Raw genomic sequence first — 27,046 nt, forward strand, 5'->3', positions numbered from 1 at the left:
CAACCCACCCAGCGACCCCAAATCTCTAGAAATTTTCCAAGCCAGAGTTGGCAACCCTACTCCCACCTTCAGATACAGAAACCCTTAAAAGAAGCCCTTTTTTTGATCCACTTTCTAATTCTTTCTAATTCTTTCTTTACCTTGTCCGTCTTATTATTTATTTAATAAGATGGACAAGGTAAACAAAGAATTAGAAAGGTTGACCAAAGAATGCAACTCGGTCAGAACGGATCAAATAAAGTGGATCAAAAAAAGGGCGTCTTTTAAAATTAGAGGCAAAAGTGGATCAAATAAATAATAAGATGGACAAGATAAACAAAGAATTAGAAAGGTTGACCAAAGAATGCAACTCGGTCAGAACGGATGTGCTCACGGTGCAGATGGAAATGAAAACAGTCAAACAAGAGCTGCTTTCAGGACTCCAGGATATCAAACAAAAAATAGAGGAGAACACGAAGGACATATTAGACAACCGAGAAGACATAAAGAAAATTAAAGAAAGGCAAACAAAGACAGAGAGAACACAACTAGAACATAATACTTGGAAAGAAGAAACAGAAAATAGAATAGCTACTACGGAAATGCAAGTAAGAGAAAATAACCTTCGCTTTCAAAAAATCTCAGAAGACATGCCTCAAGAAAGCTTAGAAGAAGATATGACTCAGTTGCTTGCTACATATCTTGAGATCGAAGAGGAAGCTATTGACATCAGAGAAATCTATCGGGTCAGTTCTAAATATGCGTCTGTAAAAAAATTACCAAGAGAAATTTTAATAAAATTTGCGGATAAAAGAATAAAAGAGGATATACTGAATAAGCAAAGAGAAGAACCATTAATATACAAAGGAAAAGAAATACAGATCTTCCCGGACTTGCCTTTTTTAGTTAGGAAAAAAAGGCTGGATTTTGACTCGTTACACAGGCTACTACATGAATGGGAGATACGGTATAGATGGGTTGGACCGTATTTTCTAAGTGTCCAACTCCCCTCTGGCAGAATTCTGATACGAACTATACAAGAAGCATATGACTTAGAAGAAGAACTTAAAATGAGGAGTAAAAAAAAAGACACTAGACCGGACAGATCAGACACATCACGGAACACGGATAAGAATGCGGCTGCAGATCAAGAAGGCCTAATGGACGAGGCAGCAGCTTACAAGTAAACAACAATATGATGGAAGGCCTAGAAATATTATCTATCAATATAAATGGCCTGAACACACCACAAAAAAGAAAGAAGACCTTTCATGCGCTTTTTAAACATAAAGCAAATATAATATGCCTTCAAGAAACACACATAAAAAGAAAATATAATCATCTATTAAATAATAAACGACTTGGATCAGTGTATACATCGTCGGCGTCTGAAAAAAAAAAGGGATATAGCTCTATACATTAGGGATCCTACCATCAAAGTTTTAGAAGTAATGAAAGATACAAAAGGCAGACAGCTAACACTTAAATTACAACTCCCAACAGGAGAAATAAAAATATTAACCTCCATTTATGCACCATTGACATCAAAAGAAAAATTTTTCACAGAACTTTTCACAACATTAGAAAAACAACTGGAATATGAGATGATTATTATCGGGGACATGAATGGAGTGCTGGACGTCAAGTTAGACAGATCCAAAAATCAAAAAAGTGGCAAGCTACCAAAAAGTGTAAAACTGGATATGCAGCGTTTTAATTTGCAGGACATCTGGAGAATTAAGAATCCAAACGTAAAAGACTATACATTCTATTCAGATAGGCATAGGACCTTCTCAAGAATCGACCTGTGTTGGATTTCGACCTCCCTGGTGAAAAATTTAGAATATGTTAAAATACTACCTTGGACGATCATAATCCTATAGTAATAAAATGGCTGAAACAGAAAAAGGCAACATTTAGATGGAGATTAAATGATACCCTCTTAAATAAAGAGACAGATCTTAACAAGAGCCGCGAAGAACTTAAGTCTCTGGCGAGACTCATGGTCTCATGCATAAAGGGGACAAGTTTCCCAGACCCAACCCAGTGACGCCATGGCTTCCCAAGTGTGGGGGAGGTTACAGCAATTCCTGACCACCTGGTTGGCCTCCAACCTGGACAACTGGGTGTCCCAAATAATTTCCATGGGATACCTTTTGGAATTCAGCTCCTTTCTCCAGGACTGCTTCTTTCTCCTGTTTCTCACAAAAAAGAGAAACACTCCAGGACACTGAGGGCCATCCAACATCTGCTCTAGATAGTGGCCATATAGCAGGTTCCTTCCTCAGAAAGGGGCCAGGGTGTCTATTCGATTTTCTTTACGGTCCCCAAAAGAAACGGGGACTGGAGGGCCATCCTCGATTTAAAATACATAAACAAAAGGATGGTAAGCAAGCATTTCTGGATGGAAACGCTGCATTCAATTGTAGAGTCCCTCCGGCCTGGCACCTTTATGACAGCGGTGGATCTCAACGAGGCCTATCTACACGTCCCTATTCAGGCACTACACAGAAGGTTTCTCCGCTTTGCTTATGGTCACAATCCTTTTCAATTCAAGGCCCTCCCCTTTGGGTTGGCCTCAGCCCCTCGAGTCTTCACAAAAGTCCTGGTCACCGTCATAGCCACCCTTAGACAGGAGGGTGTCCAGGTACATCCATACCTGGACGACATCCTCATCTGTGCTCCATCCAAGGAACAGGCGTCCCTTCACACTTCTCAAGTAATCCAGGTGTTACAAGCTAATGGGTATTTTGTCAACTTCGACAAGCGCTCATTACACCCCTCTCAGATAATGGTTCACCTAGGGGTCCAAATAAACTTAAGGGAAAACCCCATCTCGCTGCCCCAGGAAAGGCTACAGAAGATAGTCTCCCTAGCAAGGTCCACTATCAAAGCCAAATCAACGCTCCTCATGTCTCTGGCGAGACTCATGGTCTCATGCATAGCTATAGTACCCTGGGTGAGTTTTCATTCCAGACCACTTCAGTGGCTCCTCCGGCCTTTCCAAAAAGACATCACCCAAAAGAGGGTCAGATTAGTCAAGCTTCCGATCAAAGTCAAACAGAGTCTCAGCTGGTGAACCCAGCCTTCGAACCTTCAGAAGGGACAACAGTACATACATGAGGACCCAATCCAAGTGTTCACAGACGCCAGTCTAGAGGGATAGGGTCCCACCCTTGGCGGCCAAATAGCCCAAGGCCTTTGTTCCATGGAGGAAAAGAAGTTACACATCAATCTGCTGGAGCTAAGGGCAGTGAGGCTAGCCCTCCTTTTTGTTTTTTTTATAAATTTTTATTAAGATTTTTTTAACAATAAAAAATATCAAACAAAAAAACGATACATGTAACAACAATAAAAAAAAAGTAACAAAAATTACAAAATACATAATACAAACTTGGAGGAGTATCCATATATCTCACTTATTACAATCTCAAATATCAAAGTTCTTATATTAAAAAAAAGAAAAGAAAAAGATACCCCTTCCCCCACCACCCACCATTAACAGTGACCCTTCACCCGACTTCCGCAGCAGGTGTCTAATCAGATTTTGCTATTAAAAATACAAAGGTATAAAATTACTCTAATTTCTACAACTCGTTAATTATAACCATAAAATCCATTTTTGCCATCTTATCCCAATATGAGGCGGCCTTTGACCAAGTTTGTTTAAACTTTTCCATATCTTTCCCTTGTAGGAAATCTGTTAATTTGGCCATCCTCATATATATCCATATCTTCTCTCTCCAGATATTAATTGAAGGTTTATTTACTTGCTTCCAAACTTTAGCTATCACAATTCTTGCAGCAGCAAAGCTATACTGGCAGACAATTCTGTCTTCATCATTGATATTTTTTGGTGGTATGCCCAATAAGCAAAATAATGGTTTTCTTTTCACACTACCATTAATCATATTATTCGTTTCCTTCAAAACTTTCTTCCAGAATTTTTTTATTTTTTTACAAAACCACCATACATGCATATATGTTCCTCTTTCCTTACCACATTTCCAGCACAGACCCCTGTCTTCTCTGTTTATTTTAGAAATCATCACTGGTGTTATATGCCATCTGTAAAACATTTTATATAGATTTTCTCTAATTTCATTGGTTATTGTAAATTTAAATTCTTTTTTCCATAATTTTTCCCATAGTTCCAAATCTATGTTAAAACCTAGCTCCTTCATCCATTTAATCATAATTGGTTTAATCCTTTCTTGTTCCAAATTAATTTCCATTAACAATTTATACATTCTACCTGTCAGTCCTTTATTTCCTTTTATTAATATTTTCTCTAATTCTGATTTATTTCTATTGAATCCAATTTGGTTATCTTTATTAAATATATCTCTTATTTTGTAGTATAGAAACCAATCCTTTATATCCAGTTCTTCTCTACTTTTTAAAATCCATATCCCTTCTTTCCAGTTAATAATATTTCTATATATATCCATTTCTAAATTCAGCTGAGTTCCTCTTCTCATAAAAGCTTCCACTGGATTAAGCCATCCAGGAGTTTTATTTTCTAATATCTTTCTATACTTTTTCCACACTTTAAACAAACCAGCTCTAACAAAATGAATATTAAAATCTCTATTTACTTTTTCTTTCTCATACCATAAATAAGCATGCCATCCAAAACGTAAATTATAACCTTCCAATTCTAATAATTCAGTATCCTCTAACATTATCCAAGATTTCAACCATACAAAACATGCTGCTTCATAATACATTTTTAAATCTGGTAAGCCTAACCCACCTGTATCTCTTAGTTGAATCAAATTTTTGTATGCTATTCTATGTTTTCCTTTGTTCCACAAGAAGTTTAAAATATCTTTTTTCCATACCTTAAATATTTTAACCCCCTTAATTATTGGTAAATTTTGAAATAAAAAAAGCATTTTGGGTAAAACCATCATTTTAACAGCTGAAATTCTACCCCATAGTGATATAGGTATTCTTTGCCAGTTTTTCAAGTCTGTATTAATTTGATGCCATGTTTTTATATAATTATTTTTAAATAAATTAAAATTATTTGAAGCTAACCAAATACCCAAATACTTTATTTTTGTTCTATAGTAAAACCAGTATTTTTTGATAATTCTTGTTGCTGCAAGAGTGTCATATTTTTAACCAATATTTTTGTTTTGTTTTTATTAATTCTAAATCCTGCAAGTTTTCCATAAACCTCCACCGTTTTTTTCCATTCTGCAATCTGACTAATAGGGTTAGTTAAAAAACAAACTAAATCATCTGCATATGCTTTAAGCTTAAAATGATTTCTCCCAACCTTATAACCTATAATATTTACATTATTTCTAATCTTTTTCAATAAAACTTCTAACGTTATTATAAACAATAATGGTGATAAAGGGCAACCTTGTCTGGTGCCCTTTTGTATTTCAAATTGTGATGTTATATTCCCATTTATCAACAATCTAGCAGATTGGTAAGTATAGATCTTTTCAATAGCTAATTGGAATTTCTTTCCAAAATCCATATATTCTAATACTTTTTTCATAAACTTCCAATTTACATTATCAAATGCTTTTTCTGCGTCCAAAAATATCATTGCTAAAGGTATAGTGCTAAATTCCGCACATTCTAAAAGATCTATTACTACTCTAACATTTTGGCTAATCAGCCTTCCGGGAAGGAAGCCTGCTTGATCCTTATGAATAATCTGACTCAGTATTTTTTTCAATCTATTTGCCAGAATCGCTACAAAAAATTTATAATCATTATTCAATAATGAGATTGGTCTATAATTTTTAACATCTAATAAGTCTGAGTTTGGTTTAGGAATTAACACTATATTTGCATGTTTCCAGGTATTTGGAATAGATCCATTCTGCAAACAATTATTCATCACTTTTAAAAGATGTGGAGAGATTTGTTCCATAAAAACTTTATAATAAAATGTTGTAAAACCATCTGCTCCTGGTGCTTTATTCAACTTACTTTTACCTATTACTGCTTTTAATTCCTCCAAGGTTATATTAGCGTCTAATAATTCTTTATGTTCTTGTGAAATTCCTGTCCATTCTAATTGGTTCAAATATGTCTCTATTTCTTTTTCTGAAACCTCTCCTTGTCTATATAAATTTGAGTAATAGTCCACAAAAGTTTCTACAATTTTACATTTATCCATTGTAACCTTACCATCTCTCTTTATTCTTATTATAGGTAAATTCTTTTCTTTATGCTTAAGTTGCCAAGCTAATAGTTTACCTGGTTTATTTGCATGTTCAAAAAATTTCTGCCTATTATACATAATTTTTTTTTCTATTTCTGCATTTATTAAAAATTCATATTGATATTGCAAATTTTTTATCTTATCTCTATATTCCTGTTTAAGCAATTTAGTTTGTACTTTTCTCAATAGATTCTCTTCTTGTTTAATCTGTTCTAACAATTTCTTCTTTTTACCTTCTCTCTCTCTATACCATCTCGAATTTTGTTGTATCAATAAACCCCTTAGTACTGCTTTGCCTGCGTCCCATACAATATCATCCGATCTCCCTTTATCGATATTTTCTAAAAAATAGTTTTGTATATCTATTTTCAATTTATCCACAATTTTCTTATTTTTAAGTAAATATTCATTTACCACCCAAGATTTATTTTTTTTTGTACCTATATTAATCCTTAACATTAGCGCATTATGATCAGAAAACACCTTAGGTAAAATTTCAGGAGCCTCAGATAAACTTGTAATATCTTTAGATAACCAAAACATATCTATTCTTGAATGGGAACAATGTCTTGATGAATAAAAAGTATACCCTTTTTTATTACCGTTCATTAATCTCCATATATCAAACATTTCCCATTGATCTGTTATATAATTAAAAATACTTGGAAGTTTACCCTCATATTTACTCTTTTTTTTCTTTGTAGATCTATCCAGTCTTGGTACCATTACCCCATTAAAATCTCCCATCCAAATCATTTTCCCATTAGCGTATTCTGCTAATATCGACGCTAGATTAGAATAAAATAATTTCTGATTTATGTTAGTTGCATAAATACCCACTAATATTATTTTCTGAAATCCCATTACAATTTCCACAATTAAAATCCTCCCATCTACATCTTTATATAAAAGTTTAGGTTCTAATACTGAAGGGACATACATAGCAATACCATTGATTTTTTTCATTTCATTACACGCAGTGAATAATTTGCCCATTTTTGTTTGCTCCAACCTGTGAATATCCTTTGGTAATATATGTGTCTCCTGTAAACAAAAGATATTAGCTTTGGACTTTTGTAGATGGTAAAACACTTTTTTCCTCTTAATTGGAGAGTTCAAACCATTAACATTCCAAGATACAATTTGTAGCATTTTTATTATTAATATAAACTCCTACTCAAATTTCCATAGTTATTTCTCTTTTTCTCTTAAAAACCTCCATTATCCTTTTCTCGCCCTCCCCTCTTCCCCCCTTTTTTCCCCCCTTTGTTCAGCCAGCTCCTCACTCCTCACTCATCTGAGGATGATGCCCCCCCAGTTGCTTCTTCTGCCTTTTCTTCTTCAGCACGATCCTTTCCATCATGTTCTCTTGAAGTTTGGCCTGGTGGTTTGCGTAGCTCCCCTTCATATCTTCGCAAGAATTGTTCTACTTTGACAGTATCTGTAATTTTAACTCTTTTAGCCTTGAAGATAAAAGAAACTCCCTGAGGGTATTCCCATCTATATTGTATTCCATTGTATTTCAGTCTTTCCACAAACTCTGCAAAAAGTTTTCTTTTCCTCAGCAGTCTTCCAGGGATTTCTTTCATCAGTCTCACCGGATTCCCATCAATTGTTAGTGGATTGTTAAAATTTTATTCAAAATTAGGTCACGATGACTTCTGGAAAAAAGCTGGATCAAACAATCTCTTGGAACTTTATTTTTTGTAGCATAAGCAGAGTTCATTCTGTAGGCTGTAATTATCATACCTTCCACCACAGCATCGTCTTCCTGTAAAAAATCAGCCAACAATATTTTCAAATAATTTCTCAGGTTTGTACCTTCCTGTTTTTCTTTTAAACCACGTAAACGAATCCAATTTTCCTTTATCTTCAACTCCAACATTGCGGTACTGTCATCTCGCAATTCCTCGCGTTCCTGGGAGGCTTCCATTGACAATTCAAGAGCATCAACCCTCTTTCTGGTTTCTTTGTTGTCCTTTGCTTGCTTTTGAACTTTTGCATCAAGCTTATCCTGTTTTGCTGCTAAAGATGAGATGGATTCTTGAAGTGTAGTAATAGCCACTGCATTTTGATTTAGGCCTTGCTTAACAGATTCCATTTCCTGCTTCATTGAAACCATTTCCTGTTTAACTTCTGTCACCTCTTGTTTAACTGATGTCACCTCTTGGAGTGTTTTAGTCAACAGTTCTTGTAGAGAGTTAAGAGTGGCATCAGGTTTTTTAGTCATCTTTGCTGTTACTGATGTCTCTGTTCCAGGAGAAGAAGCTGGTGAAAGAGCAGGACTGGTGACAGAAGCTCTTCTTTTAAATTGTAGTGATTGTTGAATCTGAAGCTGTTTGGTCTCTTTTAATAATACTTTAGGATGTTTTTCTGTGTCTTTTTTGACTTTGTCTTCTTTGTTTTCCATGTAAAAAACTTGAAGTGGCTGCTATTGTAATCCAGGGAGGGTGAGGGGGGGTGAGAGTTATTGCTTAAAACATTAGTTCAGCTATATTTGTTTAAACGTATTTTATTTCAAAACAACATTCAGTTTCAAGCAGAAAAAATCAAAAGTCAAGTATCAATTCTGGAGAGGATATAGCATTTATATTCCTTCAATGCTCCATTGCCAATGTTTCACTTGCTTTCAGTCCTGGTCAGATGCTTCTCAGGTCTGAAGTGGCACAGCTGGAATTTTAAATGCGCAACACTTTGGCAAAAAGTCAAGTTTCACTTTGTTAGGGTTAGCGAGTGTAGAAAACAAAATCAAAAATGCTTCTCCTTGTTTAGATAACAGATTAGACACCTCCGTGAGTTAGTTGTTAGCAAATGTTAATCATTAGAAAAAAAAACCTTTTTACTTTGCTCCGTGCCGTTTCCTCCGCCACCCGGGCTCCTGCAGATCTAATGGCGCTGACTCATCCGCTTTCCCCTCCTGGCGCTCACTGCCGATTTTGAGGCAGCGGGCGCACCTTGGTCGGGGCGCGAGCCGGCAGCCTATTCAGCTTCCCCTCTCCTTCCAGGGGAGCCGCGTCGTTATTCCGGGGGGGGGAACCTCCCCCCCCGCTCCGCTTTAGAGCCCGGAGCTCTAGTCTTGAGCTGCCACGGCGATCGGCACAGGAACCGGAAGCCAGGCTAGCCCTCCTAAAGTTTGCACCGATAGTCGGGAGCCACCATGTCCTGGTGAGATCAGACAGCATAACAACCAAGGCGTGTCTGAACAAACGGGGGCACAAGGTCCTCTACCCTCCACAAGGAGTCGGTACAAATTTTCAGATGGGCCCAAATCAACATCAAGACCTTACTGGCAGAGCACATAAAGGGAGTGCTAAACATACAAGCAGATTGGTTAAGCTGCCGGGTGGTGGATGAAGGAGATTGGGCCTTAAACCAAGACACCTTCCAGATCATCAAAAAGAGATTCGGGACTCCAGCAGTGCACATGTTTGCCTCGAGCGACAATCACAAGGTCCTGAGGTTCTTCTCCAAGTACTACCACCCGCAGGCGGAGGGAGTCAATGCCTTCTGAGCCCCTGGCTGCGAGAACTCCTCTACGCCTTTCCACCTCTACCCATCTTGCCCAAGGTCCTACGCAAGATCCAGCAGGAAGGGGCCAATGTTCTCCTAGTGGCACCCTACTGGTCCGCAGACCTTGGTTCACCACACTTCACCAACTATCGACACAGGAGCCGTGGACCATCCCCACGTCCTGGAACACCCTAGAGCAGGGACCTATGGTACACCCAGATCTCCAGTGGTTTTGTCTGACCGTCTGGGTCTTGAAAGGAAAAGACTGCTAGAGTGTGGATACTCTAAGGAAGTGGCGGACACTATTCTAGAGGCACGCAGACCAGCCACCCGATACAGTTATAATGCGTCCTGGAAGGCATTTGTCAGATGGTCCCGCAGAAAAAAAGTGGATCAGGGGTCGACAAGCTCCTGGAGTTCCTTCAGGAAGGAGTACGTTTAAACCTCTTGGCCTCCACTCTAAGATATCAGGAAGCAGCCTTAACCACCATGATTCCATTTTCAGAGGGCGTACCTACATCCAAGCATCGTGATGTTATAGCCTTAAGGGAGTCGCTCAGACTAAACCACCTACCATCTATTGATTCCCTACCTAGAAACTCAGTCTCGTACTCAAAGCTCTCACTAAGGCCCCATTCGAGCCTCTGGCCTCAGTTCCACTAAAATTTATTTGCATGAAGGTACTGTTTCTGATGGCGATAACCTCAGCTCGACGCGTCTCTGAACTTTGAGCCTTATCCATCCGTAAAGGACTATGCGTCTTTCATAAAAACAAATTGGTTCTGAGATTGGATCCAGCCTTCCTTCCTAAGGTCAATTCATCCTTTCACAGGACACAAGAGATCATTCTTCCTTTATTCTGCCCCAAACCATCTTGTCCTAAGGAACAAGACTGGCACTCCTTGGAGCTCCGTAGAGCCATCCGTATTTTCATCAACAGAACAGCGGATTTCAGAAAGTCCGACTCTCTGTTCATAGGCATTTCTAATCCTAGCAAAGGCCAAAAGATGTACGCGGCTTCCATCAGCTACACCTTGAAGCAATGCATAGTGGAGGCTTACAAACAAAGCAAGGTCCCTATTCCCGATGGGATCACCGTACACTCCGTGTGCAGTGCAGCCACTATAGCGTCATTTGACAAACAAGCTCCAGTTGATGAGATTTGTCGGGTTGCCACCTGGTCTTCAGTTTCTGCTTTCACCAAACACTACAGGATTAATACTTGGTCTTCTGCGTAAGCTGCCTTTGGACGCAGAGTCCTGCAACATGTAGTCGAAGAAGAATGTTAACCCGCCCATATGGGGAGCTCTTGGAAGTCCCGCAGATCAAGATGCCCTTGCCTCAGAGGAGAACGGAGCCTTGACTACTTACCGTGAGGGCTCCTTCTCTTTTGAGGTGAAGGGCATCTTGCCCACCTGAGCAAAGATCTGAAAGATCAAGGATACTGTAACATCTTAGAAATCCTTCGGGCTTCTAGGGTAGAGCTGACATTGAGATCTTAGATCGTTAGCAACACCTACAACACTGAGATAATTTACTATAATCTTCTGTTTATCCTGTTCAATTGTTGACCTTGTTTCAGCATCCTGTTATGTATGTTGTGAGTTTCTGTTAGTTTCCACTCCTGTTTAATAGCTAGGCAAGCCTGTAACTGGATCTAGCAGGCTGTTTTCCCGCCTAGAGGAGACAGGAAGTGAAGTTTTGGTCCTGCCTTCCTGGACTGAGCAATGGAAAACACCCGCAGATCAAGATGCCCTTCGCCTCAGATGAGAAGGAGCCCTCACAGTAAGTAGTCAAGGCTCCGTTCTTCACAAACCAGGGCCAGTCTCTGGAATGAGCACACCTTCACGCTGTTGGGTTTGTATTATAGTTTGCATGGTATGTGCAAATACTAACCATGGTTAACCTAGCCAGGATCCATTGTAACCATATTTCGCAAGTCTGCTTCCACTCTTGGCTTCATATTGTGGTTTCAGGGAACCATGGTTAGAATTGGGTCACATCTAATGCCAAAGTAAGCTTAACATAAAGTGGGAAGACTTCACGGGTGGGGGGGGAGAGATGAGCATGTGTTATTGATGGAAGCTTCCTGTTTGCAAATCGTGGTTGCAGGAAGCCGGTGGTTATCTAGTCACATGTGTGCTGGAGGTGGGAATAGGTTGCTTTTGGAGGGAGAGTCTCAGAAAACCAAGGGGGTAACATACCTGCCAGTACAAATTACACACATTCTTATTCTCTATCTTGCCACGGATTGCTTCTGGTAGTGAAAAGGGTATAAACCAGTGTAAATCTGGGGTGGGTGAAGAAGGCTGATTATGTGAACATGTCTCCATCTGCCATTGCCCTTTCTTTGGGGAAAGGAGGAAGGCTGTAATCAGTTATCCCTTGTTTTGTATGCAGTGGTTCCCTTGTAACTACTGGCACACAGGGAAATGTTCTCTCAATAACATGCTGGTAATTACAGGAGCCTTTTGATCTTGGAGGAATCTTAATGCAGCCTAGTGTTTTGGTGTGCTCATATGGTATTAAAGGAGCTATTGTCGTTGCTTCGACAGAAGTGTTGGAATGTACTTTTTTCTGAGGCATTGCAGCAATTTCCTTTGTTTCAAGTGTGTCAGTAAATCTGGGTTGAGGGGGAGGGAACAAAAATTCAAAATGAGCTGTTTATTTCATTGTTTGCGCAGCAGTGGAGTAGAAAATTAAGTACTCCCTGTGAATTTTTGGAGGGGACTAGTGATGGGGAAGGGCTGCCCTGCCAACCGGAGAGGGTGCCAGTTCGTTGCACACTGCTCTTAGGTCTCCCCCTGGGGAAATCTGGAGCGGAACTGTAGTTTTATCTAATTTGGTTACTATTTAAGTTGTAAATTTTGCTGGTTATCTTGACGTCCAGCATTAGAGAACGTTGGAGATTTATTGTAAAAGCGTTCCTCCAGTCAGCGTAAAGTTAAGTCAATGTTCCAGTGTGTGGTTTCTTTGCATCAAGGAGAGTTTTGAATCTTTAAAATACATCTTTTATACTTCTTCACACAACAATTTGTGGAATGAATATCATGATGGCCCCAGGCATGGTTGGTGGTAGAATGTGCCCTGAAGTGTCGCAGCTTACTTATGGCGACCCTGTAGTGCAGGAGGGGTCGAACTCATGTGGATGTGACATAAATGTCACTTGGTCAGGCCAGGCCATTCCTCGCCAGCCCAAATCTGGACTGGGGGTGGGGAGTGGCTGCCGCGGCTGGCTCACAGGCTGGATAAGAGCTCTTAAAAGGGCCGGATCCAGCCATATGTTTGACACCCCTGCTGTAGGGTTTTCAAGGCAGTCCCAAGCATAGATAGCTTTAAAAGGAGATTAGCTAGATGTATGAAGAAGATTTCTATCAATGGCTTCTATCAATGGCAGTTAAAAGGATCTTGCACCTTTAGAGGAAGGAAGTGTTAAAGTGCAGCAGTCGGGGAAACCCTTGGTCTCTATGTCCTGTTCGTTGGCCTCCAAGGCAACTGACTGGCTCCTATGTGAAATATGATGCTGGTGACATGGACCACTGGTCTGATCTTGCAGGGCGGTTCTTATGTCCTTGCATCTTCTTGGAGATTGGCAGGACTAGATTTTGGGAGACCCAGGTTCAAATCCCCACTCTGCCATGGAAGCGTGTTGGATGACCTTGGGCCAGTTACATGCTCTCTCACCTTAACCTACCTCACAGGGTTGGTGAGAGGATAAAATGGAGAAGCCGTTTGGGCTCCCTACTAGGGAGAAAGGCAAGGTATTGATCAAGTAAATTTTAAAAAATTGCACACATAGCAAAGGGACTTGGAGATGAATATTTTTTGTTTGCCAGTGGTTTCTCTGTGTCCATATGTCTCAAGGTCAGATTGAACTTAGCTTTCAACAGGGTCAGAATGTTCTTGTGCTAAGATGACTGAACTCTACCCAGATATGTTGCGTACACTGCAAAGAAATCAACGTACTGTGGAGAAGCTTGACATCTTTCAGGCTAGATCTTTCTAGTCCAGTTGCACTGTAGAGACCAACAAGATTTTCAAAGTATAAGCTTTTGAGAGTCTGAGCTCCCTTGGTCAGAGTTTTGACTCTCAAAAGCTCATGCACTGAAAATTTTGTTGATCTCTAAAGTGCCACTGGACTTGACTACTGTAGATCAACGTGGCTATCCTCTGAAACTCTTTCAGGCTAAGTCAGTTTTCTCTAGCATCTTCTCCTGTGCTCAAAGATTCTCAAGTGCAATTTCAGGGTATTAGAGACGCTTCCTTTTAGGTTTTGGAACATTGTTCAGCAAAGTGATGACAACTTGGCTTTCAGGATAAACCTGCAGAAGATTTGATGAACTGAGGCCTATCCTAAGGCTCAAAGTGCCTAGCTATGCAGTATTGATGGATGTCAAAGAAGAAGAGTTGGTTTTTATATGTCGACTTTCTCTACCACTTAAGGAATAATTAAACTGGCTTACAATCACCTTCCCTTCCCCACAACAGACACCCTGTGTAGTAGGTGGGGCTGAGAGAGCTCTGAGAGAGCTATGACTAGCCCAAGGTCACCCAGCTGGCTTCATGTGTAGGAGTGGGGAAACAAACCCGGTTCACCAGATTAACACCCGCCGCTCATGTGTAGGAGTGAGGAATCAAACCCGGTTCTCCACATTAGAGCCCACTGCTCCAAACCATCCCTCTTAACCACTACACCACGGAAGAGAAGGTTTCCTAGCAGAAAACCTATGATTCAATGAAATTCAGTGTTTAATAATTAACGTGGCAGTAATTATAAGGGTGTGTATGTCTTTTCAGTTTATATATATAAATTGCCTTCGATTTTCAATGTTTGCTTCAAGCTGCCCTGATTCTTTATAAAATTTTATTCCCAAGCTTTAGAAATGAATTGGTTTGCCTGCCTGAGCCACACTGATAGGTTTGGAACATCTAACAGAGGTGGATACCACACAAGTATTCATAGGAAGGATTACCAGGCATAGATCAGGGCTACTTGACAAGGAGGATGTACTTTCAGAGTTACCTTTATTTCTTCCAGTATCCTTATTTCTTCCTGTATCCTACATTGGAAGAAATCTCTTTTACTAAATATTTAGAATGGACTTTGAATATAACAAATAAAGACTCTTATCTCAAGCTAAGCTACCCAATTTGCAAGCATTCTTTTACTGAGCAGAGTATTCGTGTAGAACACCTCCTGTGAAAACTATGGCCACCTTATAAACATTGGCAGTCGGTGATGAACATTTTCTGAACTCTGTGTTGACATCCAGCTGCGGAATATGAACAAAAGCTAAAATCCAGTTTCCCACAATCATTTTTCCTTTCACAGTATTCCATTTGAACCTTTTAGTTGTACAGGTGACTGGCCAGGAACCCTTGGCATCTGCTCGACAGGAGGCTGCTAGCTTAATTGGTATTCCTGAATAACTTTGGAGAACTAGGTGATGGGTTGTCAGCCTTGGGTTCATCCTTGATTGACCATGACCCTAGGCTGAGAGATAATGAATGGTCCAACATACCTCCCAGAAGTTAGGCTTAGCATAGGATAACCCCCATGTGCATTAACCTTGAGGATGGAATACATGCAAAGTTGGGGGGAAAAAACCTTCCTTTGAGAGTCCTACACTTTTTAGTCTGGCTATCCTGAGCAGAATCTTCTGTGTGCCTTTCTATGTCTCCAAGTCTACTTACATTTTTGGCCATGCTTTCTGGTACCTTGGAAAACAAGATAAAGGCATCTCGTTTGCCAGTTCTTTTAAATATATAATGAAGCAGGGATATATAATGTCATCAATGTATATGGTGCTGTGTACAGATGCAAAAGCATATAGTCTAAATATAGTTTATTTGTGTGTGTGTGTGTGTGTAGAAGGTCCCAGGGATTGAACCTGGGACCTTCTACATGCCAAGCAGATGCTCTACAAACTGACCACAGCCCCTCCCCGTGGATGTGGCATACTCAACATACATATATATACATATACATATATGTGTGTGTGTGTATGTATGTATGTGTAAATGTATGTATGTATTTATGAATGTATGTATATGCTGAGTATCCCACATATGCTGGGAGGGGCTGTAGCTCAGTTTGTAGAGCATCTGCTTGGCATGTAGAAGGTCCCAGGTTCAATCCCTGGCATCTCCAGTTAAAGGGACTAGGCAAGTAGGTGATGTGAAAGACCTCTGTCTGAGACCCTGGAGAGCCATTGCTGGTCTGAGTAGACAACACTGTCTTTGATGGACAAAGGATCTGATTCAGCATAAGGCAGCTTCATGTGTTCATGTGTTCATCTAGACAGCTTGGGATCAGAAGTAGTCTGTATTTTGGAACTATGTCTGAATTTTGGATCTGAAGTTCAACTGCAGTGGGGAGGAAAGCTAAACTGAAGTCCGGGCACACAGTGACCGAGCCTAGACTTCAGTTTAGCTTCCCTGCCGCGGTTGAAGTTCAATCTGACTCACAGCCACACTGCCCTGCCTCTCCGGACTTCAGAAAGGCCGGGCAGGATGGCTTCAAGTCACATCCACACTGCCTGGCTCTACCTGCATGCCGGCTCGAAGGGTCCAGTTTTTGGGTCAGTCTGGATATGGGATGTCCGGATAAGAGATACTCTACCTGTATTTATTTATTTATAGTCTGCCTTTCTCACTGAGAAACAAGGAGGGTTCCTCTATGATAGAGTGCATATTTTGCATTGAATTGATCTGACGAAGGAGGCTTTGGCTCCTGAAAGCTCATACTCCAAAAATCTTGTTGGTCTCTAAGGTGCTGTATCTTAGTTAGTTAGTTAGTTTTTTTCATTTATAGTCTGCCTTTCTCACTGGAACTCAAGGCAGATTACGAGGGTGACAGAACTATTCAGTCAATCAATAAGCCAATTACAAAATATAATAATATTTGACTCTTAACAGCAAAGGTTCCTAGTAAAACAACAAAATGCAGTGGAATGGGGACTGAAGAACTGGAAGGAAAGAGGTCATCTCTGAAACCAGTTCATTACCTCACCTTTTAAAATGTACCTTTGAGTTGGGAGGCCAGGTGGACATCTGGATTTTCCATTGCTCTCTCTGACTCCTCTTCCATCTGCTGTAGCAAGCATTAATTGCCTTATTGAGGTACAAGAGGATCTCTGGCTTTTGACGTGGCACCCCTATAGATCAATCTTGGACTTCTGTTTGAAATCTCAAGTCTGTTTCCTTTCAGTGCAGAAACAGTCATGCAACTCTACACACCTTTTCGATAAGAAAGTTGGAGCAGGGGATAACAGAATGTTGGTTCATGATTGCCTTAATCTTTTGGGTAGGTTGCCAAAAATCACTGAAAGTGGAGGCTTGGGGGGGGGGCGAGGGGGAGATTCCAGTCTAAGGAGCTAATGCCTAAGAGCATTTTCAGGCTATAGGCAAGGCTGGTAAGTTCTAGATAAGGTCAATCTGTTGTTTTTAGGTCCTCATACGTACATCATCCCTTCTCAAAAGAGATGAAAACTCAAGATGGGTAAGAGATCCAACAAAGCAAAATAGCTGGGATTCCCAAGAATCTGGTCATTGTATGCATATTGGTCTAATGAGTGGAGAAGAAAAATCTACACAACCCCTGGTTTCAGATGTCCATAAGATGGGGAGGGGATATAGATCAGCGGTACAGCATCTGCTTGGCATGCAGACGGTCCCAGGCTCAATCCATAGGTGATGGGGCAGAGTGGTAAGCTACAGTACTGCAGTCTACGCTGTGCTCACAACCCACATTCGATCCCGACGGAAGTCAGTTTCAGGTAGCTGGCTCAAGGTTGACTCAGCATCCCAAACTTCCGAGGTTGGTAAAATGAGTACCCAGCTTGCTGGGGGTAAAGTGTAGACGACTGGGGAAGGCAATGAGAAACCACCCTGTAAACACAGTCTGCCTAGTAAACATTGTGATATGTCGTTACCCCATGGGTCAGTAATGACTCAGTGCTTGCACGGGGAACTACCTTTACCTTTAATAGGTGATGTGAAAGACCTCTACCTGAGACCCTGGAGAGCCACTCCCAGTCTGAGTAGAAAATACTGACCTTGATGGGCCAAGGGTCTGCTTCATGTGCACATGCAATACTCAAGTGGCCCATGTGAACAAATGGAATACTGGCTACTATTTGAAGTAGGTCTAAGAATAGCATTTGTTGCTTGCTTGCTTACTTACTTACTGTAATCATATGTGAAGTCAGAAGCATGTCTGTGGCTTTGAACAGAAAGTGTTTAAGGGAAGGGAGATAAGGGGACAAACTAAATATAAAATGCTGAAAAATATTAAAAGCCTGTTGCCCTGGCAGGGCCAAGCATGACACTTAACACTTAATCAGTCTTCTGACCTTGTTCTCAGGTACAGCTAGATTGCTGCTGGAGTTAGCAACCTGCCTTATTTGTCTTGAAGCACCTTGTCTAAATAGACAACAAAATGAAATGTGACTCCAGGTTGCATACTGATTGTATTTCTGTCTTTTGACATAGTCCTGACAGGCACTTATGCCTCCCCTTTTTTCAAAAATTGCATTATGTGCTGTTATAACCAATCCTATGCGCAGGTAAGGATGTGAGTATTGCAGGGAATGTCTTCTGGCCATAAAGCTTATACTGCCTGCAAACCAAATAAAGTCTGTTTCCAATCAAAATTAAAAAGGGAGTTGGGATCAGGCTGTAGAACATTAAATGTATTAAATAGACCTGTATAATAATGTTAACGGTTCCCCCTGGCTTGGTATTGTGTAAAAGTAAGTAAGTAAAATTTTATTTGTATGTGGCCATAAGCCTTCACAAAACATCATCCACAGAATAGCACATTATAAACAAAAGGAAGCATGTATAAAAAAAATAAATCTGAAAGGATTAACATTGTTATAGACCACCAATAACAACAGCACTTATGAGCTATCTGCCTTCGCCCTTATTTTCCTTGCTGCCAGAGCAAACAAGGATGTTCTATAAGATATAAAATCGTTGGAGTCCGACAACAGGAATATGAGTTTCTCTTTTTCAGAGTTAAAGTTTGTACCCACTAGTAGCCTATCGAGAAACTTAACTCTGAGCTGTACATATAGTAAAGCAGCTGATGGGGTAGATCCTCCCGCACATGGGTATTGCAGATACAAAAGTGTTGATCCTTACCGCCCGACTAAAATGGCCGTTGGCATTGTTTCAAAGTATAGAGCAGAAAACGCTGCTCTGAGGTTATAATTTGAGATCTTAGTTAGATACCGGGCTCTAAAATGGTCACTTTTGAATAGTTTAAACCATGGTGCGGACTGTGCTTTATGCCCTGTCAAACAGGGCATCGCACCTGAAGACCCAGTCTCTTAGTTGCATGTTAGCTACTGAAGGTCTTAGGAGATGGTTGGAGAGCATTGTGTAGGAATATTGCCAATCCAGGCTAAAATGGAACTGGGTGTACTTCTCCACTCCTGGGCACACACTTTTAGACCTCTGACCACAGCCAGGTTTTCATTTAGGAATGTTTTGGCTTGGCTTGCAGTGGTCACGTGTAATGCAAACTATTGTGAGCCAAGGAAATTAACAATAAAGAGGCAGATGGCTCAGGAGACCCCTCCGTGACTCCGTGGACTAAGAACTCAATCTGTTCTGTGACAAACCTGAAGCAGACCTGAGAGCTTAAACACCCCTTGAGTCAATATGGATGAAACACTGCCTTCTCTAGTTGTGGTTGGGCAATTGGGAGTGCTCCCAGTATCTTGTTCTTTCCTCCTGGGCTTAAGGATGGCTTCCTCCTCATTCTCTTTTCAGAGTTTGAGCTAGTTTAGAACTAATTCTGGCAGTTGTGTGGTTAGAAGCAAGTTTGCAAATGGTATTTTGAGCAATGGTGAAAGGGAGAGGGAATGTATGTGTGAAGAAGGACTACCTTCTGTAAGATCATAGAATCATAGAGTTGGAAGGGACCAACAGGGTCATCTAGTCCAACCCCCTGCACAATGCAGGAAATTCACAACTACCTCCCCCACACATTCACAGTGACCCCTACTTCATGCCTAGAAGATGGCCAAGATGCCCTCCCTCTCATCTGCCTAAGGTCATAGAATCAGCATTGCTGACAGATGGCCATCTAGCCTGTGCTTAAAAACCTCCAGAAAAGGAGAGCTAGCAAGTATCCATGGTGGAGGTAGGGATTTGGTCTCCCAGATCCTAGTCTGACACTAACCACAATGGAGTAATGAGGTCTTTAGGAGGTTATTATTTCAGTCTACAATAACTATATGTGTTTCAACCTGGTTGGCCACTGTGCAAACAGACTGCTGGACTTGATTGTCCTTGGTCTGATCCAGCATGGCTTTTCTTCTGTTCTTAACCAAAAGTATTTTTTGTTAAATATGCACATTAATAAGTAAGTAATTCAGAGCATACTTACAGATTTCCCCACTCTCTATCACTCTTAATACCAGACAGCTAGTGACAACTGATAGTTACTGGTGTGGTAAGTGCTCACTGCAGTCATGTGTAAGCAGCTTTATTTTAGTCTCACTAGAACCTCTATTCCAGGGTTCCCCAACATGGCATCCATGGGCACTATGGCACACACCAACAGCTTTCCTGGTGCTCACCAAATGTTTTTGGAAAGGGGGTGGGGCCAGATGGTGCTCCTTCCAACAGGGCTTCTGATTGGCCGCTGGAAATCTGTCTGACTATGCAGATTAAAATAATGTTTTGGCAGCAGCCATCACCACAGTGTTGGTTTTATTCTGTCTTACTCTTCCTTCCTGGTGTATTTTTTTAAAAAATTACTCCATTTGTTCTCTGTGTGTATGTGGCTCCACCTCCTGTAGCAGTCATTTTGTGGTTTCGCCCACCACCCTGTGTTAGAATGTAAATGTGCCCATAGGCTCAAAAATGTTGGGGACCATTTCTTTTGTCCATAATGTGTGTATGACATTTGCAAAACAAGAGGGGAGATGCTTAATTTCTTAACATTGAAGACGTCATTGCTAAGCTCTGTGGATTGTTTCTGAGCATTCATTCTTCCTTAAGAGTGTAATTTGTGTCTTACTGGCTCAGACCAAGGTCCACCTAGCCTGGTGTGCTCTGTGAGAATCCTAGCAGGAGCCAGGTGGTCCACCAGAAATTGGCCCATAGTTCATCCATAAACCTTCTTGCACCCTTCTGTGCCTCACCACATACAGATAGACAAGTGTTACTACCCACAAGCCAGCATACATATGTATTTGGCTACAGTCTTATGCATAATGAAGGAAAGCAAAACCTCATTGGTTAAATTTGCCGCCAGAGGACATGGATTAAATTAAGCACATTTTTATAGCTAAAGTTACTGATTAACGGGATTGACTATGCTGGCTTTCCTGCCAACTGGTCTCCGCTGAAATCAGTTGGAGTACTTTGGATTAATTACAAAAATTACAAATTTTTGTTGAAGTGGCTAGTTACTTCTCTCCTACTGCCCAGGATAGATTTTTTTTGTTTTTATTTGTTTGCTCTCCACAATGGGCTGTACCTGGTGTTGCCACTCAGAGCAGCATTTAATAACATGTAGGTTGTGTTTACCTTGACCCGGGTGGCCCAGGCTAGCCCAATCTTGTCAGGTCTTGGAAGCCGTCAGGTCTTGGAAGCCGTCAGGTCTCGGAAGCAGAGCAGGGTCAGCCCTGGCAAGTAGTTGGATGGGAGACCACCAAGGGAGTCCAGGGTTGCTATCCAGAGGCAGGCAAGGGCAATCCACCTCTGTTCGTCTCTTGCCTTGAAAACTTCCCGGGTTCACCATAAGTCGGCATTGACGGCACTTTCTTCCACTACCACCACCAGGTTGTGTTTATTAGGGGGTGGGAGAAGTTGGGTAAATAAAAAGCAGGGCTCCGTATTGAATGCTTGTTTCTATAAATCATTTCTCAGATGAAACCACTGGAGAGCTTTGGTGTCACTGAGGCACTAGTTTGCTCCATTCGTCTGCAAGGGAAGTGACTTTTGCATAGATGCCATTTGCATTCTTTGGCCAAGACCAGTGTAGATCACACAAAGTTGTTGGAATTCCAACCAACCTTCAGACATGCCATGATGGAATTTATAACTCAACTTCCAGTACAAATGGTTTGCATTTTAACATGCAATATGAAGTAGACTATTCAGGAAAAGTCCTGTATCCTGCAGTCTTTCACAACTCTTTTGTCATGATGATAAAAACAATACTTTCCTCTCTCTCTGTTTAAAGCTTTTGATGAAGTAGCTAGCAATTCTCATCATTCAAATCCATTCTGAACAAGCATTTCTGCTATTTTTCTGTTCCAGGACAGTGTAGATCAGACAGCGCACAGTCGGCGGGATCTAGTGGAACCTGGATTCCAGGAGCAATCAAGTCGCATCTCCTTAAATCACCAAGGTAAAGGGACAAAAAATGCAGGTAGCCATGTTGGTCCACGAGAAAAAATACCCGAGCAGCAAAAGCAGGGTAAGAATACCTCTTGCCAAAGCTTGCTGGCTTGCCTTGGTATTCTTAGTCTCTTAAAGTGGAATGGAGAAGGGTTATGGAACCCTAACTGGGTGGTTTAGTATATTTATAGACCCCTTTTCAACCATATCCAGTTCACATTACAGTCTAAAGTCAAATGACCAATTCAGAAATCCTTTAGAACAATAAATAAGAAAAGCTGTCTTCCCCCCCCCCCCACACACACACCCTACTAGGACCACCAACATCTAGTGTAGACTACCATAACAATCCCTTTGTTGAAACTGCACTTGTTCTGGTTAAGCCAGATCTTCAAAACAGTTCACATGGCCCTTGGGGGGGGGGCATTACTGAGGGGCGGGGGGAAGGGACAGCAGACTCTCCTTGGTCCTGGGCAGCTGAACTTTTGTTAAGGTCTCCCTGTGGAAGACCCTTTGTTTGGATCTCAAGCCTAGGGTTTAAACCTTAAACCCAGATCTTTGCTCTTTCATCCCAGCATGCCATTGCTACAGAGTCCCTCCTCTTTCCCCCTCCCCTTCCATTCTCATTTACTTAAAATGGCTGTACTCCTGAATCTTTTCCATGATTGATGCTGCTCAGAAAATGGCTTTCCAGTGTCTTTTTTCCATTCTTTGGCTAAATGTGTTTTGAATTTGATTCCCAAAGGCTTTAGGAAGGAAGCTAGCTGAACCATGAGTTCAGAACGTTGTCTGGAACTGTGTCATAAGATCAAGCCATCTCCAAGATTACTGTAGTCTGTTTACAAGTGATTCCAGGAAAGAGGGTATATATTATGGAAGCCCTATAAAGTGGTGTCCTTCTTAATTGGCTTTCTGTTTTTTTGACCGCACCAAACAGGAAGGTATGGTTTGCTATGCAAGTGAACTCCATTTCCAGTTACTGTTGAACAGTTATCTTTAAAATGAAGTTGTGCTTTTAAGAACCATGTACACAGGTACTACTGTGGGAGCAACCAGTCCCCTTCCCATCTGTGATGTCTGAAACACACTACAGACACTCAGTACCAGATTTTCCAGGTATCTGCCATTACAAAGCTTCAGTTAAGTATGGAGAAGACACAAAATAAAATACAGTTGCCGCCCTGCTAAGTATAAGGTGATCAGAGGCTCCAGGAACTTTAACTCAGTGGTCCAACCTACTGTTCTGGTTTCAGCCACACGATTTTGAAACAGGAGCTGGGAATTGCTTGTGCAAACATAAGGCCCACCGGCCAAATCCGGACTCTTGAGAGCTCTTATCTGGCCAGCTGAGGCAGTCATCCCCCCACTCACAATCTGGGCTGGCGAGGCCCTCACCAATGACATTTATGTCAAACCTGGCTCTTGTAACAAACGAGTTTGACCTCTCTGCCGTAGAGCCTCTGTTTCACCTCCAAAGAACCCCTGAGTGGAGTTAGGAAGAGGGGTTTGTGTCAGAGCCTGAGTCACATTTGTTCTCCCTGTACTGGGCTCTGTTACCACCATCGAATGGCTAGATCTATAGGATGTGTACTTGGTTGACAAGTATGGTTCCTTGGTAGAAATAGTCTCTAGGGTAAAAAGGCAACATTTTGAATCTGGGAGATTCTTTTATTGCATAGTCCAAGATATTAAAGGCAAGTTCAATGCATAAGACAGAACAATAACATAACTTTTTTAGGCAGAGTCACACAACAGACTATTACAGAGAATTGCATAGAATAGACAAATAATTACTTATACATTTTCATACATTACCACCACCGCCCAGAAGGTCTCGACTACCGCCCAGAAGGTCTCGACTAGACCTCCAAATTCTAAACAAATTTAGGCTCCTTTTATACTCTTTTTTTCATGGGAAAATTAATCTATGATCTTCCTTATATGGTGTCTTTTCAGATACTCCATATATGAATTTGTTTATTATATTCCTTATATGGTTTTCAAGGGCTTTCTTATATTCTCAAAACAATGTTCAACCTTGATATCTCTGTATAAGGCTCTCACCTTATAAGGATTATGCCTTAGAAGATCTCTTTTATAGACCTTCCGTTAATTTGTTCCACCTGTTTCCAAGGTTCTCAAAGACCAGATGGTCGGTCTACTGATATGGTAACAGTCAGGTCATCAATGTCAATCCCATCATACCATTTATGGTGAGAAAGTTAAAGAATATGGGAAGCAAGGTAGAAAACCTTCTCATACAAGGCATTTCCATTATCCCCCACTTTTAGGCAGGTGTCCAAGATTTAAAAGGAACAAAACCTTTCTTATCTGGATGTTGATATTACAGTGGAGGTGTGTGTGTGTGTCTCTCTCTCTCTCTCTCTCTCTCTCTCTCTCTCTCTCTCTCTCTCTTCCCCCCCCCCCCGATGTTTTCTTCGAGACTGTAATTTTTATTGTCCTCTTAAAGAAATAAACTTAGGTACATTCTTATTTACTTCACTGTATTATAAAATACTGAATTACGGCTACCCCTATCGAACACCATAGGCTCTTCCAGATGGTTGACCCTAAAATGCAGAATAAATACAAATGTACAAAGTCAGCAGTGCCATCTGCTGGTTTTGGGTCACAATGCCATATACACTAAATTCAGTGTGTCTAGGCAGTAATACTCCATTGAAAATACACCTGGGACAATCTATTCTGGTTAATACGCTATAAAGACCGCTTAGACGGATGGACAACATAGCATTATTTCTGCTACAATTCTTAATTTACAGGTCTAACAAAACAATTGCAAATTGACAAGTTGGACCTATTACACAATCATGTGTATCTTGCTTTTAATGTTTTGGTACATCCTGCCCTCACCCTGTTTACTATAATTTTTTTTCTTTTGGTTTTAATTGTTTTGACCTCTGCTTGTGGCTTATTTCTTTCCTTTTTGGAAACTCTTAACCACAAGCTCTTAACACATTGATGCACTAAATGTATAATTGATAATTCCTATTTACTTCTCTTCCCCCCCCCTCCCAGTAGTCATAGCTTTCAGGCTGCATTTTCATGATGTGCTTGCCTTTTTAGTACTTTCTGCCAAAGATAGTGACACTTTGAGCAGATGCTTCATTAACAAGCATCTTATGTCTCAGCTAAGGTTACTGTCAAGCATTTTTTAAATTTTTCTTCTATGACCATGCATGTTTTTCTTTTTCCGTAATCTGATTTCTTTTACAGAATTTTCTGTGTTCTAATCTGTTGTTATGTGAGCGTCTACCTCCCTTGGATCCCCCTCCCCCGGGTTGCCAACTTCCAGGTACTAGCTGGAGATCTCCTGCTATTACAACTGATCTCCAGCTGATAGAAATCAGTTCCCCTGAAGAAAATGGCCGCTTTGGCCATTGGACTCTATGGCATTGAAGTCCCTCCCCTCCCCAAACTCCACCTCAGGCTACACCCCAAAAACCTCCCACTGATCGCAAAGAGGGATCTGGCAACCTTATCCCCCCCCATGTACCGCTTCCCCTCAAAGTGTGTTTTTTTTTTTGCTTTCTTCTTTACTTTTACTTTCCTGTGTGAAAGTTCTACATTGTTATTGGTATTTATTAACTGCTAGACTAAACAGCTTTATGAAATTATTATTGTCAGGAAAAAAAATCCATGTCTGCCTATGTTGAACCTTTGTTAATATGAATTAAACCCCATTTCTCTCTTCTCCTTCCCCCTTATTATGTTTGCGTTATCCTCTCCCCAGTCATTTATGTACTTGTTGACTTCCTTCCAGTTTTATGCAATTTCTTTCCAGTAAGTTTATATTAAGTTGCTAGCTGTTCTGACTTTTTTCTTTAGTATAGGCAGGCACTATTCTCAATCAGCTTTTTAGTTTAGCATTCACATTTACATCTTAAATTTATCTGTAAGTTTCTACTAACTTTCTTGTTGATAGTTGTTGCTTTAGTCTATTCTATTCCATTCCATTCCTCTAGGGTTTTCAAGGCAAGAGATCTTCAGAGGTGGTTTGCCATCCCTGCCTCTACGTAGCACCCCTGGTATTCCTTGGTGGTCTCCCTTCCAAATAATGTCCAGGGCTTACCCTGCTTAGCTTCTGAGATATGATGGGATCAGGCTAGTCTGGGCCATCCACGTCATTCTTTTACTGCTTTCCAATTCAGTCTTTATTTTTTCCCCTTTGGGTATACAGTATTTTCATCTTCTAAACATTTTGCTTTGTATAACTTTTTGTTGTTTCCATATGGAATGTTACATCACTTGGCTAGGTCATCCGCCCACACCAGTCTGCTGGTTTCTGCCTGGCTTTCATCTGTATGAAAGACACAGTCCCTCCCCCCCCCATTTAAAATAGGTTGAAACCTTCTTTTAGTACAAGATTCACTGATGTGTCATGGGATTTAATCTTAATTTTTAAAAATTTGTAACTTGCCAAGTGTTTAGTGTTGCCATCCTCCAGGTGGCACCTGGAGGTCTCCAGGAATTACAACTGATCTCCACTACACATATCAATTCCCCTGGAAGAAATGGCAGCTTCAGAGGACAGATTTTATAGCATCACATTTCCACTGTGATCCCTCCTAAAACTGTGACCTCCATAGCCCCACATCTCCAGGAATTTCCCAAGCTAGCTTTGGCAGCTCTACAAATGCTGCTCCAGGGAACCTTCGGAGTGGATACAACATCTGTATGAAAAGAATGCTCATAGCAACAGCTTGGGTCCCCCCCCCCCCCCGTTAAAAAGAAGACTGTTCGGCAAACTCCTGAAAATGTATGCTAGCTTGTCAAGTAGGTTCACAATTCTAAAACGATGTTTAAAAAAGGTGCCTCTTCAGTGGCCCTAAGAAACATTTTGTTCTGTTTGAGTTTAAAGAAGAGAAGATCGCTTGTCAGATGGGTTGAGGGGAATGGGTGGTATAAAATATATGAAAAGTGTGAATGTAGCAAACCTGCTTGTAAAAGCATGTATTTTGTAAGAGCCCCTCAGAGTTG

General features: G+C 40.8%; 1 protein-coding gene across 1 annotated transcript in view; it reads left to right on the plus strand.

The window, feature by feature from the left end:
* The window catches only part of GRB10 (growth factor receptor bound protein 10), a 203,816-nt gene that overhangs the window by 64,039 nt on the left and 112,731 nt on the right, over positions 1-27,046 (plus strand). The window contains exon 3 of the mRNA XM_056857419.1: positions 21,965-22,055. Coding sequence (XP_056713397.1) covers positions 21,965-22,055 — 91 coding nt within the window. The remainder of the gene's footprint in view (positions 1-21,964; positions 22,056-27,046) is intronic.

This window comes from Euleptes europaea, chromosome 11 (genome assembly GCF_029931775.1).
Source record: "Euleptes europaea isolate rEulEur1 chromosome 11, rEulEur1.hap1, whole genome shotgun sequence".
Lineage (NCBI taxonomy): Eukaryota > Metazoa > Chordata > Lepidosauria > Squamata > Sphaerodactylidae > Euleptes > Euleptes europaea.